Here is a 15,107-nt window from a genome sequence, read left to right on the forward strand (position 1 = left end):
CTATAAAGGCTACATGTACCATGTTGACACAACCATAGGATGTCCGAAAGAACTTTACAGTTTTGAGATGTGGTTATTGATGGAATGTAAGAAATGCAGTAGGGAATTCATCAATAGAAACATTTGACAAAATGCTATCTTTATAATGAGCTTAGTGATGTTGCCTCTTGATCTTCAGTACAGTATTGTATAATCTCCTAGGTCCCTATGAAGAGGCCATGGTTAAGCATCTAATCAGAAACATGGCACCCCTGCAATGTTAGTAACTCTATAAGTTTCTGAAGTGTGATTTGAACCTCAACTGTCTGTCTCTGTGGTGAGAATTTTACCATAGTACATTCTTATGATGTGATCTATTGTGTTTTCAAAGTGCTTTTGTTAAAAATTCCACCTGAAAATATTCCGATTCAACTGATGTTACTTGCAGTAAAGAAAGATCCTGGAAAGAAATCAAATGATGCAACTATTAGTCCGTGCATCAGGAAATGTGAAGCAAGCATGCAGAAACCTAGAACAGACAGCCTATGTAGTGATATCAAGCACTCTCATCTCAGACAAGAGATGGGGATCTGAACTGACACTCGTAGTGTTATCCAGAATATAAATAGGATTTTCCAGTGAAGATGTTTCCAGTGTAAAGGATAACAACTGAAGAAAGGCAAATGGAATTGTAAAATACAATTAACAGGGCATTTAAAGGCACTACTGGGAATCCTGTTCCAGCCAGAAATACCCAGACTATTATTTGGCTCTGTGCTTGTGCCATTTAAAGACAGGCACACCTCACGATATGGATACAAAATGTGGTTATTCTGTCCTTTGATAATTTGAGGACTGTATGAACATGAACACTGAGTGTTCAAACTCTGGAGATCTTGGGGAATGAAATGGAAAGAAGCATAGAGGTGGCATCTAACTGCGGTTCATGGGGTAGTTAGATGGAGGGGATGGATGAAGAGGGAGTTGAATAAGGTCCTCTGAATGTGTATTCGGGAAACTTCAAAAACCTGAAGAGCTTTAATGATCTAACACAAGAACTTAAAGCAAGCAAAGTCATCTTTTCTTCCTTTTGTTGTCTCTGGCCTTATCAGATGCAGTGAGCCTGCCCTGTTTTTTGAAAAAGATTTTTTTTAAAGAAATTTACATAAAGATAAGGCGATTTATTTTCCTGTTGGAGGGTGGTGAGAGATTGGAACTCTCTTTCTCAAAAGGTGACAGGAAAGGGGATTTTCAAAGTATTAGTGAAGGAGCAGATAATTGAGCCATGGTGTACAAAAATAATTAATGGAGAAGTAGATGGAAACTACCTCACCAGGAATGGATGGGATGCATCCTAGGATTTTGAGAGAAGCAAGAGAAGAAATCATGAGACAATGACAATAAATTTCCAGTCAGTGTTCTTCAGGTACAGAAGTAATGTTAGGGGATCAGAGAGTAATGATTGCTATTCCCATGTTCACAAGTATGGCTGAGGATAGGCCCAGTAACTAGAAAACAGTCAGTTTAGCGTCAGTGATGGGAAAGCTTTAACAAACATTGACCTGGTACAGATCTAATAATCATCTTGGGTGAATGTATTAATAAAGGGAGACCAGCACAGATCTTTAAAAGTTAATCATATTCAACCAATTGCATGTTTTTTTTTTCATGAGGGAATGAATGAGGTTGATGAAAATGCTCATTAGCTCTTCTCTTTATATTTTTTTCCAATACCTTCTTTACCACTGATGATAGACTTACAGATCTGTAATTACCAGGTTCCTCCTTGCTGAGCTTTTCAAAAAGAGGGTCCAGATTTGCCATCTTCCATTCATCTGGTACCATACTTGTGGACAGTGGAAATGCAAAATTCTCTTCCTTTCTTTTCTTCAGCAGTCTGGGATAAACCTCATATGGTCCTGGGGAATTAATCCACCCTTCAACCCTCCGAGGAAATGAGCACAGTTAACCCCTATATCAATGTTATCCATACAAAGGAAACGAGCACAGTTAACCCCGAGATCAGTGTTATCCATACAATGGAAGTGAGCACAGTTAACCACTATATCAGTGTTATCCATACAAAGAAAATGTGCACAGTTAACCCCGAGATCAATGTTATTCTTACAATGGAAACAGGCGCAATTAACCCCTAGATCAATGTTATCCATACAATGGAAAATTATCCTTATGAAATTCACAAATCACTACAAAAGTCTGAGATATGGAATCTCAGATTTGATTTTACAGAATTTATGTGGGGGGAGAAGTTAAATAAATAAACATGAAATATGAAATAAAGCACATTTTGTCTTTTTATTTTTTTCAATTTACATTTTTTGACACAGACATAGATAAAGTGGTGGTATTTTAGCATGGTAAATTCTCTGTGCTGTCAAGTGGATATTTTATGAATTTTCCATACTATTTATTCACAAGATGTCTAACACCAGTCTATAAATTTATGTACTCGTTGCAAGCCTAAATGACCATTGTTATTTATTGTGAGTTATATCATTAAACTATACTAACTATATTTGATATGCATTTAAAAATGTATGTCTGGAAGGTAATTAGCATCAGCAGTTGCTTGTGTCTCCAAAGGCAGCTGCTGGCCGCATAAGAGGTTTGCTTTGGAAACTTACAAGGTGGCCCCCATGCTGTTCACCAGCAGCTGTGTACTATCATTACTCTTGAGAGAAAACATCCTGTAGGACTGCATTTGCATTTATATTACAAATTTAATTAGAAATAGAGTTATCTTTATGGAAAATTGTGGAACGAATGGTTTTCTTGCAATGCAAACATTCTATGTGTGGATTGCATGTACATCCTCTTTATTTTTGGAGTTTTGCGCTAGAATTCATCTATGCTTTTACTGAATTCTCCAACAATAAAATATGTTTCCTTTATGAATACTAATGAAAAGTATTCATATCCTCTCTTCTTAATAAGGCCATATTCTTTCTTTTTAATTTTGCCCTTGGAATATTTATAATATTTATCATCCTGCCCTCTAGTGATATTTCATAACTTCTCTTTGCCTTCCCTATTTTCTTTTTAAGCACATAACCACACTAATGGATCTCACATAATAATTGCCCCAAATCTGCATGTGGCAGGTTCTCTGTACCTGCCACATGCTTCCTGTCTTCTCTTTATCCAACCTTCCATATTCCTTGGTTCTCTATACTTCTGCTCTCAACCTCTCTCCTTCTGGAAAGGGAAGGATAGAGTTTCCATGACCTTCCACATCATCAGTGTCTCCATTCAATAGGTTGTCCTTTGCGAACCCCACCAACCTGTACGAGATTCCATCAACCAACACGTATTCCCCTCCCATTCCAGAACTTCAAAGTAACTATCCCCTTCCTGTATCCTCACTGACTTCCCTAATCTTATGACCCTTCCACATTACTGATCTCTTCTTTTCCTGTCTTCCAGGGATCCTAATAGTCCTTCCAAGTGGAATAGGAGGGCACTTGCACTTCTTCCAAACTCGTTTAGCAATCAGTGTTCAAAATATGATTGGGTAACCACTTACTGGATTACTGACATTCAGTCTGCAAAGGTTGACTCTTGCCTGCAACCTTAACTTGTCATCCTGCTCCCACTCTGTCCTGAACCATTGCAATCTATCTTTATAAGGTTATGAAACAGAAGCTCATCTTCTGTCTGGATATGTTGTAGCCCTCTGTATCCAATGATTTTCAAGTAATTTGTTCTCTTTGTTTACATCAGAAATGGCCATTTCTGTTCTTGGTCACCTGTTTGTGATTATTGACACAGTTTCCCTCTCCATGATTATAGTTTGGCTGACCCAACAGGTCCAATGACCTGTATTTTGCAACTTTTAAGTGATTTTGATATGTTCCCAGTGTCACCCTGCCCTGCCCTACCTTTAGAGCCTTTGACCACATTTTTCCTGTGAGTGTACATGGAATACCCTGTCAGAGGGAGTAGTGGAAGCAAAGATACTGACAGCGTTTAGGAAATGTTTAGATGAACCCTTGAATCACCTAGGCATAGGAGGCTCAGCACTAAGTATTGACAGATGGGATCAATATGGATAGGTCTATTTTGTTCCATTTTTAATCAGATGGGCTGAAATGCCTGTTTCCATGCTAATTAACACTATTATTAACATGATCACATCAAAGATTACTTGTAAAGTTAATCTACAGAATGATGGTTATCAGTTCAGATCTATTTTTGTACAACACATTGAAGTTGAAACAAAGCAATTGATGTTTATTATAATTCTCAGAATTATTTTGTTGACAAAAATAATCTTATGAGACAAATCCATTGTGGCGTTCTGCCCCAGGTCTAATATATACTATATCATCAACATTTCAATCCAACTTTCCATCACAGTCCATTGAGTTTCATGTTCATCAGCAAACTAATCCGGTGCATTCAGCAGCACCGGGAAACCTTGTCAGTAGGCAAACTAAAAATAAACACTATTGAGGTTATAAACTACAATGTTAGCCATTGCGACAGATTTTGCATGGGATTCAAAAGCCCAACTGTACTAAATTATACACTAGACCTTATCAGTGCCTCTAACAGGATCTGCTTTTAATTCAGACAACCAGTATCTACAGTTCTTCACTTTCAAATACATCTTTCACTTTTATTGTAGACTATCACTTGCAGCAAAACTCTATTGTTAATTTTTTTGTTTTAAACACAAATACATATAAGTAATTTAAAACACATTTCATGGTACAAGGTTCAAATCACAAATGATGTATTTTGTTATGCAACAGCCTAGGTGAAACAAGCTGATTTCATCCACTTTTGTATTTTTTCTCAGTTATATTTACAATCAGTCAAGCCGGAGGACATGCTTTACGAAGCAAGGGGTGCATAACCGTGTATTATGGGATGCATGAAAGACAAGGATAACCCTGAAGTCTGTACATACCCACGTCTTCAAAATGTGTGAATGAGTCCCTCTGCTCTCACAGAGTAATTCATAAAACTAAGGGCTGCACAGTGGCAGGTGATGCTGAAAGAAGGAGAATGAGCCAATATGTTAGGTGTAGGTCAAATGGATTGGGAATTGCAGAAGTTATTTTGGTTCTTAAGGATGGAAATCTATTGATGAGAGCAGTTGGTGAGGCAGGGGAACGGAATTGTGTTTTGGAGAGTTTGATAGACATGATCAGTTGGTTTGATGGGATGCTGTGATGGGACACTGTTATGGGACGGTGTGGTGGGGCAGTGTGATGGGACAGTGTGATGGGACGGTGTGATGGGACGGTGGGATGGGACGGTGGGATGGGATGGTGTGATGGGAGTGTGTGATGGGATGGTAGGATGGGATGGTGTGTTGGGACGGTGTGATGGAACGGTGTGTTGGGACACTGATGGGACGGTGTGATGGGAGTGTGTGATGGAATGTTGTGATGGGACGGTGTGATGGGAGTGTGTGATGGGAGTGTGTGATGGGACGGTATGATGGGACGGTGGGATGGGAGTGTGCGATGGGACGGTGTGATGGGATGGTGCGATGGGATGGGTCGGTGTGATGGGACGGTGTGTTGGGACACTGTGATGGGTCGGTGTGATGGGTCGGTGTGTTGGGACCGTGTGATGGGACACTGTGATGGGACGGTGTGATGTGATGGGATGGTGTGATGTGACGGGACGGTGTGTTGGGATGGGTTGGTGTGATCGGACGGTATGATGGGACGGTGTGTTGGGACACTGTGATGGGAGTGTGTGATGGGACGGTGTGATGGGATGGTGTGTTGGGACACTGATGGGACGGTGTGTTGGGATACTGTGATGGGACGGTGTGTTGGGACCGTGTGATGGGACACTGTGATGGGACGGTGTGATGGAACGGTGTGTTGGGACACTGTGATGGGACGGTGTGATGTGATGGGACGGTGTGATGTGATGGGACGGTGTGATGGGATGGGTCGGTGTGATCGGACGGTATGATGGGACGGTGTGTTGGGACACTGTGATGGGAGTGTGTGATGGGACGGTGTGATGGGATGGTGTGTTGGGATACTGTGATGGGACGGTGTGTTGGGACAGTGTGTTTGGTGTTGTATTTTTGGGAGTTGTTTGTTTGGATGTGAGGGCAGTACCTATCTCTGAGGGCTAATCATAATCCTCCCTTCCATTGTGACATTGAGCTAAATACAGAGTTACAGAAAATGCAATTGAAGATACTTAACATCTCTGCAGTGGAGGGAGAACACGATCCACTTTCATTTTGTTCTTGTTTAAAAAGATCTAAGAGTTCCAACTGGCTGCTTTGAGCATTGACAGTCAGCCTGATGTATAGCTGTGTCTATGGAGCTGCAGGATATATCAGTGTGCACTGTTTCCTCTGTCCTCCTCGCTGATCTTTGCCATCAATCAGCATAAGTGGCGCCTGTGTATGGTACTCCACAAGTTCGGTCACTGAACCGAAGTTCTGCAGAATAAATCAAAACAATTTGAGTACAATGCCAAGGTTTGTAATGAATTATTTGGATCCGGGTGGCTTTGTAAAAGAATCATCGATTTGGTCTTTGCTGAAGTGTTGTTGAATTTCTCTCACACTTCAGGTCTTGGAAAGGGTTCAAAGATTTACTCAAGAAGACCATAGCTATTAAATTATGGACTGGGATTATCAATGGGGAAGATGGAAATTCAAGCATTGGTGTTAAAATTATCCAGTTTTTCTTATCACATCATTCCTGATTGGCCTGTGCCTTGTTGTGGACTTGGGGATGGGGAAGTATCAGTAGATACTTTGCCAATCCCTATATTAATTTTGTATATTTCAATAAGATTGTCATGTTCTCCTAAATTTAAAAGGATACATGGATCAATTTGCCTATCTTTTCTCATAAACTCCTCTCCCAGGTATCAATCAATGATTCCTCTTTGCATTCCTTGACATCCTTCCTTTGAAAATGAAACCAGGACCCCACATGATTGCAGTAAGACGTCTCTATTCTTCTCCTCCAAACCTTTTTCTATGTATTCCTGTACCTGTGTGTTAACTTTCCAGTGACTTGAGTACCAAAGCACCCAGTACCTCTGTGAAGCATCTTCCAATCTCTCACCATTTAAACATTACCCCGCATTTCCCTTTTTCCTTACCAAACTTGATGATCACATGTTTCTACATCTCTCTCTCTCTCTCTCTCTCTCCCCCTCTCCTTCTCTCTCGCTATCCATCCCATAGGATGATGATGGTTCCTTTCAGTCAGTTAGTGGGGTGGTACCTCACTCCTCAGAAAGGAACAGCGTGTGTGTGAGTAGATTTTAGGTGAGTAGGGGGTTGCACAGGTCCAGACCCACCCTCTCGATATCCCCTCCCGGATCCAGTGGCATGGTGAGGTCCAAGACGGCTGGGGGAACTTCTGTTGCAGTGAATGTCCTTTCTGCGCTTTGCAGCACGTGTTTGCTAGATGGCTGTTGACCCTACAAGAGGGTTCATCTGTCCTTTGGCAGGTCTTGTTTTTCATCCTGCAGGGTGTCTAGCCACCCTCCTCAGCAGGCAAGCCTGGTGGGGGAGCTGGTTTAGTCGCCGACCACCTGACCATGCGACAGGTAGTACTGGGTTACATGGAACCAGTAGCACTCAGATGAGTGACCTGACCAGACGTTTCTACATAGTATTTCTTTGGTCATGTTCCTGGCCAATCTGTTAGCCAAATTTTATTTCCCTGCAAATGCTCTGTAACCTTCACACAACCACATGGTGTTTTTGTTATCAGCAAACTTGCCTACATTACAATTTTGTTCAGAATTCTGAACAGGTTCTGAACAGCTGGGCTCTATCACCAGTCCTTTGGCACCTTATTTACATGCACCTAGCCCAAAATTTAATCTTATTGTTATCTGCCTATTAACCAGTCCTCGATCCATGCCAGTGACATGATCTCCCTTTCATTAAACCACGCTGATCCTGCCTAATCCAGATACTATTACCTAACAACACGCATAAAAGTTGCTGGTGAACGCAGCAGTCTGGCCAGCATCTCTAGGAAGAGGTACAGTTGACATTTTGGGCCGAGACCCTTCATCAGGACTATTACCTAAGTGCTCTGTTACCATTTCCTTAAAAATATTTTCCAGAATTTTCCCTACAGCTGTCAGGTAGATAGTTATGTACTTCAGAGCTCTAATCTTAACTCATGGGACCTCCCAAACTGTGAGATTCTTTCTAGAATCTCTGCAATTTCAAAGTACTGGTTGGGATAAGTAGTTTTGATACAGTTCAGGGTAGTTTACTCATATTGTGGAAGAGTTTAGGAGGTATTGCCAATTGAATAAGGAATAATGACCATTAACTAGTGTATAGACATTGATGCTGATTGGCCGGGCCAAGTGCCCTATTTGTCTGCTAAATGTTCTCTATTATTCTATGAAATAAACACAAGAAAAACATATGAGATACTACTCAACTCACTTCCTTTCCTCTGAGTCCAGTTCCCAACAGGTACATAGCGACGTCTGCCTGATAGCGGATTTGAATGTTGTATACCTTGTCCCCGTACAGTACCATCAGGACAAAAGGGTGTTCACTGTTTCTCCGTGAGCTGTCTCTGACTAAGAATGTCCCATCCTGAAAAGCAATATATGAACTGAAAGTCAGTAATACTGGGAGATCCCAGTGGCAAAAGATGGTACAGTTTGCTGCAGAGTGTAAGAGTGTCCATCATCAAACATCACGATGAATCATATTATTGAGCTGCAGCCCTTAGTGATTTTCAGCATTAGACTACTTGACACAATAACAATCACACCCCTTTGGATACTGTGGGGGGCAGGGAAGACCTTCCAGGGAAAGCTACAGCAGTATCATTGGGGCAGATTTCCAAGAGCTATTGAGGAGAGTTTCAACTTATTTTGCAGAGGAATAGGAACCAGAAGGATATGTCAGACAATGGGGCAGTTAGTATATAGGCAGATGCAGTCACTGAGGGAAAGGGCAAAATTGCAGTCAGTGGGTATCAGGAACAAGGATGAATTTAGAGCATAGGTCAGTACATGGAACTACGATGTTGTGGCCATTACAAAGATTTGGCTGTTACAGGGTCAGAAATGGCTGCTCAATGTTTCAGGCATGAGAAGTTTAAAAAAGGGACAGGGATGGTGATAAAAATGTGTGGGGGTGTAGTATTGTTAATAAGAGAGTATCACAACTGCAGAAAAAGAAGATGTTGTGGAGTAAATGTTTACTGAGTCAGTGTAGCTGGAAGTCAGAAACAAGAAGGGAGAGGTATTCTATAGAAACACCCCCTTCCCCCATCCCAACAGGGACAGAGACACCGAGGAACAGATTGGGAGGCAGATTTGGAAAGGTGCAAAAATAACAGGCTTGTTGTGATGGGGCTCCAACTTCCCTAGTATTGATTTCCATCTTAGTGCAAAAGGTTTGAATGGGGTAGAATTTGTTAGGTGCATCCACGAAAGGTTCTCGACTCAATAAGCTAACGAGAGAAGAGGCCACACCAGATCTGCTGCTCGGCAATGAACCAGGTCAGGTGTCAGATCCCTCAGTGGGTAAGCATTTTGGAGACAGTGACCAAAATCTCCCAGACCATTGGAGAGGGATAGGAACTGATGGTATGGGGAAGTATTGATTTCTAGGGAAGGAGAATCATGATACCATCAGGCAGGAACTGAAAAGCATAAATTGGAATGGATGCACAACAGAAATATGGAGGTTGTTTGGAATCATAGAAATCTACAGTACATTACAAGCCCTTTGGCCCACAACGTTGTGCCGACCATGTAATCTACTCTAGAAACTGCCGAGAATTACCCTACCACATAGTCCTCTACTTTTCTAAGCTCCATGTATCCAAGAGTTTCTTAAAAGACCCTACTTTAGTGAGCATATGAAGGGAGTTCTGGATAGATATGTCCCTTTGAGGCAGGGAAAAGTGGTGGGTTAAGGAATCATGTTTGATAAGAGATATGGAAGTTGTGAGGAAAAAAGCTTACTTTCTAGTCATGAGGGAAAAAGCTTACTTAAGGTTTCAGAAATAAATTCGTAAGATATAGCAGTAGAATTAGGCCTTTTGGCCCATCGAGTCTACTCTGTCATTTCATCATGGCTGATCTACTTTTCCTCTCAGCCACAATCTCCGGCCTTCCAGCCGTAACCCATCATGCCCTGACCAATATAAAATGTATCAGCCTCTGCCTTAAATATACATAAAGACTTTGCATCCACAACTGCCTCAAGCAAGGAATTCCATGGATTCACCACTCTCTGGCTAATGAAATTCCTCCTCATCCCCATTCTAAAAGGATGCCCCGCTATTCTGAGGCTGTGTCCTCTGGTCTTAGACTCTCCCACCATCCTTTCCACATTGACTCTATCAAGGCCTTTCACTTGCGATAGGTTTCCATTAGGGCCACCCCTCATTCTTCTAAATTCCAGTGAATACAGCCATGAAGCATCAAACTCTCTTCATGTGACAAGCCATTTAATCCTGAAATCACATTTGTGAACCTCCTTTGAACACTCTCCAGTTTCAGCACATCCTTTCTCAGGTAAGGGGCACAAATTTGCATACAATACTCCAACTGAGCCCTCATCAGTGCTTTATAAAGTCTCAACATTACATCCTTGCTTTTATATTCCAGTCCACTTGAAATGAATGCTAACATTGCGCTTGCCTTCCTCACCACAGACTCAAATTGCAAATTAATCTTGAGGGAATCCTGCAAAAGGGCTCCTAAATCCCTTTGCATCTCAGATTTTTATATTTTCTCTCCATTTAGAAAATAGCCAACCCTTTCATTTCTTTTACCGAAGTGTATGACCATACACTTCCTGACACTGTATTCCATCAGCCATTTCTTTGCCCATTCTCCTAATCTGTCTGTCCTTCTGTACCCCGCCTAGTTCCTCAAAATTATTGGCCCTTCCACATTTCTTCGTATCATCCACAAACTTTGCAACAAAGCCATCAATTCCATCAACCAAATCATTGACATAACTTAAGAAGAATTGGTCCCAACATAGATCCCTGCAGAACACCACTAGTCACCGGCAGCAACCAGAAAAGATTCTCTTTATTCCCACTCTTTGCCTTCTACCAATCAGCCACTGCTTTATCCATGCTCGAATCTTTCCTGTGTTTCTATGGGCTCGTAGATTGCTAAGCAGCCTCATGTGTAGCACCTTATCAAAGGCTTTCTGAAAATCCAAGCACACAACATCAACCAATTCTCCTTTGCCTATCTTGCTTATTATTTCTTCAAAGGATTGTCAGGCAAGATTTTCCCTTGAGGAAACTATACTGACTATGGCCTATTTTATCATCTCCCTTCAAGTACCCCGAAACCACATCCTTAACAATTGACTCAACCACTGAGATCAGACTAACTAAATTTCCTTTTTTCTGTCTCTTTCCATTCTTGAAAAGTGGAGTGACACTTTCAATTTTCCAGTCTTCCAGAATCATTCGGAATCTAGTGATTCTTGAAAAAATATTTACCAATGCCTCCACAATCTCCTCAGCCACTTCTTTTAGAAGCCTAGGGTGCAGACTATCTGGTCCAGGTGACTTACCTATCTGCAGGCCTTTCTGTTTCCCAATGACCTTCTCTCTAGTAATGGTAACTTCACACACTTCATGACCCCTGACACCTGGAACTTCCACCATACTACTAATGTCTTCCACAGTGAAGACTGATGCAAAATATTTATTCAGTTTGTCAGCCGTTTCCTTGACCTCATTACTACCTCTCCAGCACCGTTTATCAGTGGCCTGAAATCCATTTTTGTCTCTCTTTTACACTTTATGTATCCAAAGAAACTTTTGTTATCTTCTTTAATATTATTGACTAGATTACTTATGTGTTGCATCTCTACCTAATGACTTTTTAGTTGCCTTCTGTTAGTATTTAAAAGCTTCCCAATCCCCTTACTTCCCACTAATTTTTGCTCTATTATATGCCCTCCCTTTGGCTTTCATGTTGGCTTTAACTTCCTTTTTTAGCTGTGGTTGTGTCATCTTGTCTTTAGAATACTCCTTCCTCTTTAGGATATATATATATATATATATATCCTATGCCAATAGACAATAGGTGCAGGAGTAGGCTATTCGGCCCTTCAAGCCAGCACCGCCATTCACTGTGATCATGGCTGATCATCCACAATCAGTATCCAGTTCCTGCCTTATCCCCATAATCTTTGATTCTGCTATCTTTAAGAGCTTTATCCATCTCTTTCTTGAAAGCATTCAGAGACTTGGCCTCCACAGCCTTCTGGGGCAGAGCATTCCATACATCCACCACTCTCTGGGTGAAAAAGTTTTTCCTCAACTCCGTTCTAAATGGCCTACCCCTTATTCTTAAACTGTGGCCTCTGGTTCTGGACTCACCCATCAGCAGGAACATGCTTCCTGCTTCCAGCGTGTCCAATCCTTTAATAATCTTATATGTTTCAATAAGGTCCCCTCCCAGCCTTCTAAATTCCAGAGTATACAAGCCCAGTCGCTCCAATCTTTCGACATATGACAGTCCCGCCATCCCGGGAGTTAATCTTGTGAACCTACGCTGCACTCCCTCAATAGCAAGAATGTCATTCCTCAAATTTGGAGACCAAAACTGCACACAGTACTCCAGGTGTGGTCTCACCAGGGCCCTGTACAGCTGCAGAAGGACCTCTTTGCTCCCATACGCAACTCCCCTTGTTATGAAGGCCAGCATGCCATTAGCTTTCTTCACTGCCTGCTGTACTGGCATGCTTGCTTTCAGTGACTGATCTACAAGAACACCTAGATCTCGTTGTACTTCCCCTTTTCCTAAGTTGACTCCATTTAGATAATAATCTGCCTTCCTATTCTTACCACCAAAGTGGATAACCTCACATTTATCCACATTAAACTGCATCTGCCTTGCATCTGCCTACTCAGTCAGCCTGTCCAAGTCACCCTGCATTCTCATAACATCCTCCTCACATTTCACACTGCCACCCAGCTTTGTGTCATTGGCAAATTTGCTAATGTTACTTTTAATTCCCTCATCTAAATCATTAATATATATTGTAAACAGCTGCGGTCCCAGCACTGAACCCTGCGGTACCCCACTGGTCACCGCCTGCCATTCCAAAAAGGACCCATCAATCGCTACTCTTTGTTTTCTGTCAGCCAGCCCATTTTCAATCCATGTCAGTACTCTGCCCCCAATACCATGTGCCCTAATTTTGCCCACTAATCTCCCATGTGGGACTTTATCAAAGGCTTTCTGGAAGTCCAGGTACACTACATCCACTGGCTCTCCCTTGTCCATTTTCATAATTACATCCTTAAAAAATTCCAGAAGATTAGTCAAGCACGATTTCCCCTTCGTAAATCCATGCTGACTCGCACCAATCCTGTTACTGCTATCCAAATGTGTCGTAATTTCATCTTTTATAATTAACTCCAGCATCCTTCCCACCACCTTGGAGATGTCAGAAATGGCTGGGAGAGAAAATTAAACGATTTCACTATTTCAACAAGTTTGGACCTATGAAGAAATTGACGGTATCATAAATCATCTTGGATGATACAATGAAAGTAAAGATTTGGAGGATGTAGCATTGTATGAAGGCAGTCCATTATCTGCACTGAGTGTCTGCTCTGATTTTGTTCATTGAATGCACTGGATGACTTCCTCCATTGATAACTATTAGGAGCTAATGCACAGCTTTATAGTACTGTAGTACTATTGGTAGTGTTCTAATTTGTTCTGTGCTTGATTTAAATACATAATTTATTACTCATTTTGTCCTTATTTAGATCTTTTTAACTATCTCCATGAAACTTTGGCTAATTGGGGCAGCCGTCCCAACACGTCCAAATAAATAGAATCCATAGAAACATAGAAAACATACAGCACAATACAGGCCCTTCGGCCCATAAAGTTGTACCAAACATGCCCCTACCATAGAAATCACTAGGGTTACTAATAGCCCACTATTTTTCTAAGCTCCAAGTACCTATCCAAAAGTCTCTTAAAAAGATCCTATTGTATCCGCCTCCACCACCGTTGCTGGCAGCCCATTCCACGCACTCACCATTCTCTGCGTAAAAAACTTACCCTTGACATCTCCTCTGTACCTGCTCCCCAGCACCTTAAACCTGTGCCCTCTTCTGGCCACCATTTCAGCCCTGAGAAAAAGCCTCTGACTATCCACACGATCAATGCCTCTCATCATCTTATACACCTCTATCAGGTCACCTCTCATCCTCCGTCACTCCAAGGAGAAAAGGCCGAGTTCATTCAACCTGTCATCATAAAGCATGCTCCCCAATCCAGGCAACATCCTTGTAGATATCCTCTGCACCCTTTCTATGGTCTTCACATCCTTCCTGTAGTGAGGCGACCAGAACTGAGCACAGTACTCCAAGTGGGGTCTGACCAGGGTCCTATATAGCTGCAACATTACCTCTTGGCTCCTAAATTCAATTCCATGATTGATGAAGGCCAATAAACCGTGTGCCTTAAACAGAGTCAACCTGCACAGCTGCTTTGAGCATCCTATGGACCCAGACTCCAAGATCTCTCTTATCCTCCACACTGCCAAGAGTCTTACCATTAATACTATATTCCGCCATCATATTTGACCTACCAAAATGAACCACTACACACTTATCTGGGTTGAACTCCATCTGCCACTTCTCAGCCCTATTTTGTAACCTATCAATGTTCCGCTGTAAACTCTGACAGCCCTCCACACAATCCACAAAACCCCCAACCTTTGTGTCATCAGCAGACATACTAACCTATCCTTCCACTTCCTCATCCAGGTCATTTATAAAAACCATGAAGACTAAAGGTCCCAGAACAGATCTTTGAGGCACACCACTGGTCAATGACTGCGATACAGAATTTGACCCGTCTACAACCACTCTTTGCCTTCTGTGGGCAAGCCAGTTCTGGATCCACAAAGCAATGTCCCCTAGGATCCCATGCCTCCCTACTTTATCAATAAGCCTTGCACAGTGTACCTTATCAAATGCCTTACTGAAATCCATCTCCACTACATCTACAGCTCTTCCTTCATAAATGTGTTTTCTCACATCCTCAAAAAATTCAGTCAGGCTTATAAGGCATGACCTGCCCTTGACAAAGCCATGCTGACTATTCCTAATCATACT

At 41.8% G+C, this 15,107-nt stretch overlaps 1 protein-coding gene across 1 annotated transcript in view; it reads right to left on the reverse strand.

Moving 5' to 3' along the window:
• Window positions 1-5,315: 5,315 nt before the first annotated feature.
• The window catches only part of lcp2a (lymphocyte cytosolic protein 2a), a 207,920-nt gene continuing 198,128 nt past the window's right edge, over window positions 5,316-15,107 (reverse strand). The window contains exons 20-21 of the mRNA XM_072263528.1: window positions 8,411-8,566; window positions 5,316-6,421 (exon numbers count right to left, since the gene is read on the reverse strand). Of these exons, the coding sequence (XP_072119629.1) occupies window positions 6,296-6,421; window positions 8,411-8,566 (282 nt within the window). The 3' untranslated portion in view covers window positions 5,316-6,295. The remainder of the gene's footprint in view (window positions 6,422-8,410; window positions 8,567-15,107) is intronic.

This window comes from Mobula birostris, chromosome 7 (assembly GCF_030028105.1).
Source record: "Mobula birostris isolate sMobBir1 chromosome 7, sMobBir1.hap1, whole genome shotgun sequence".
Lineage (NCBI taxonomy): Eukaryota > Metazoa > Chordata > Chondrichthyes > Myliobatiformes > Myliobatidae > Mobula > Mobula birostris.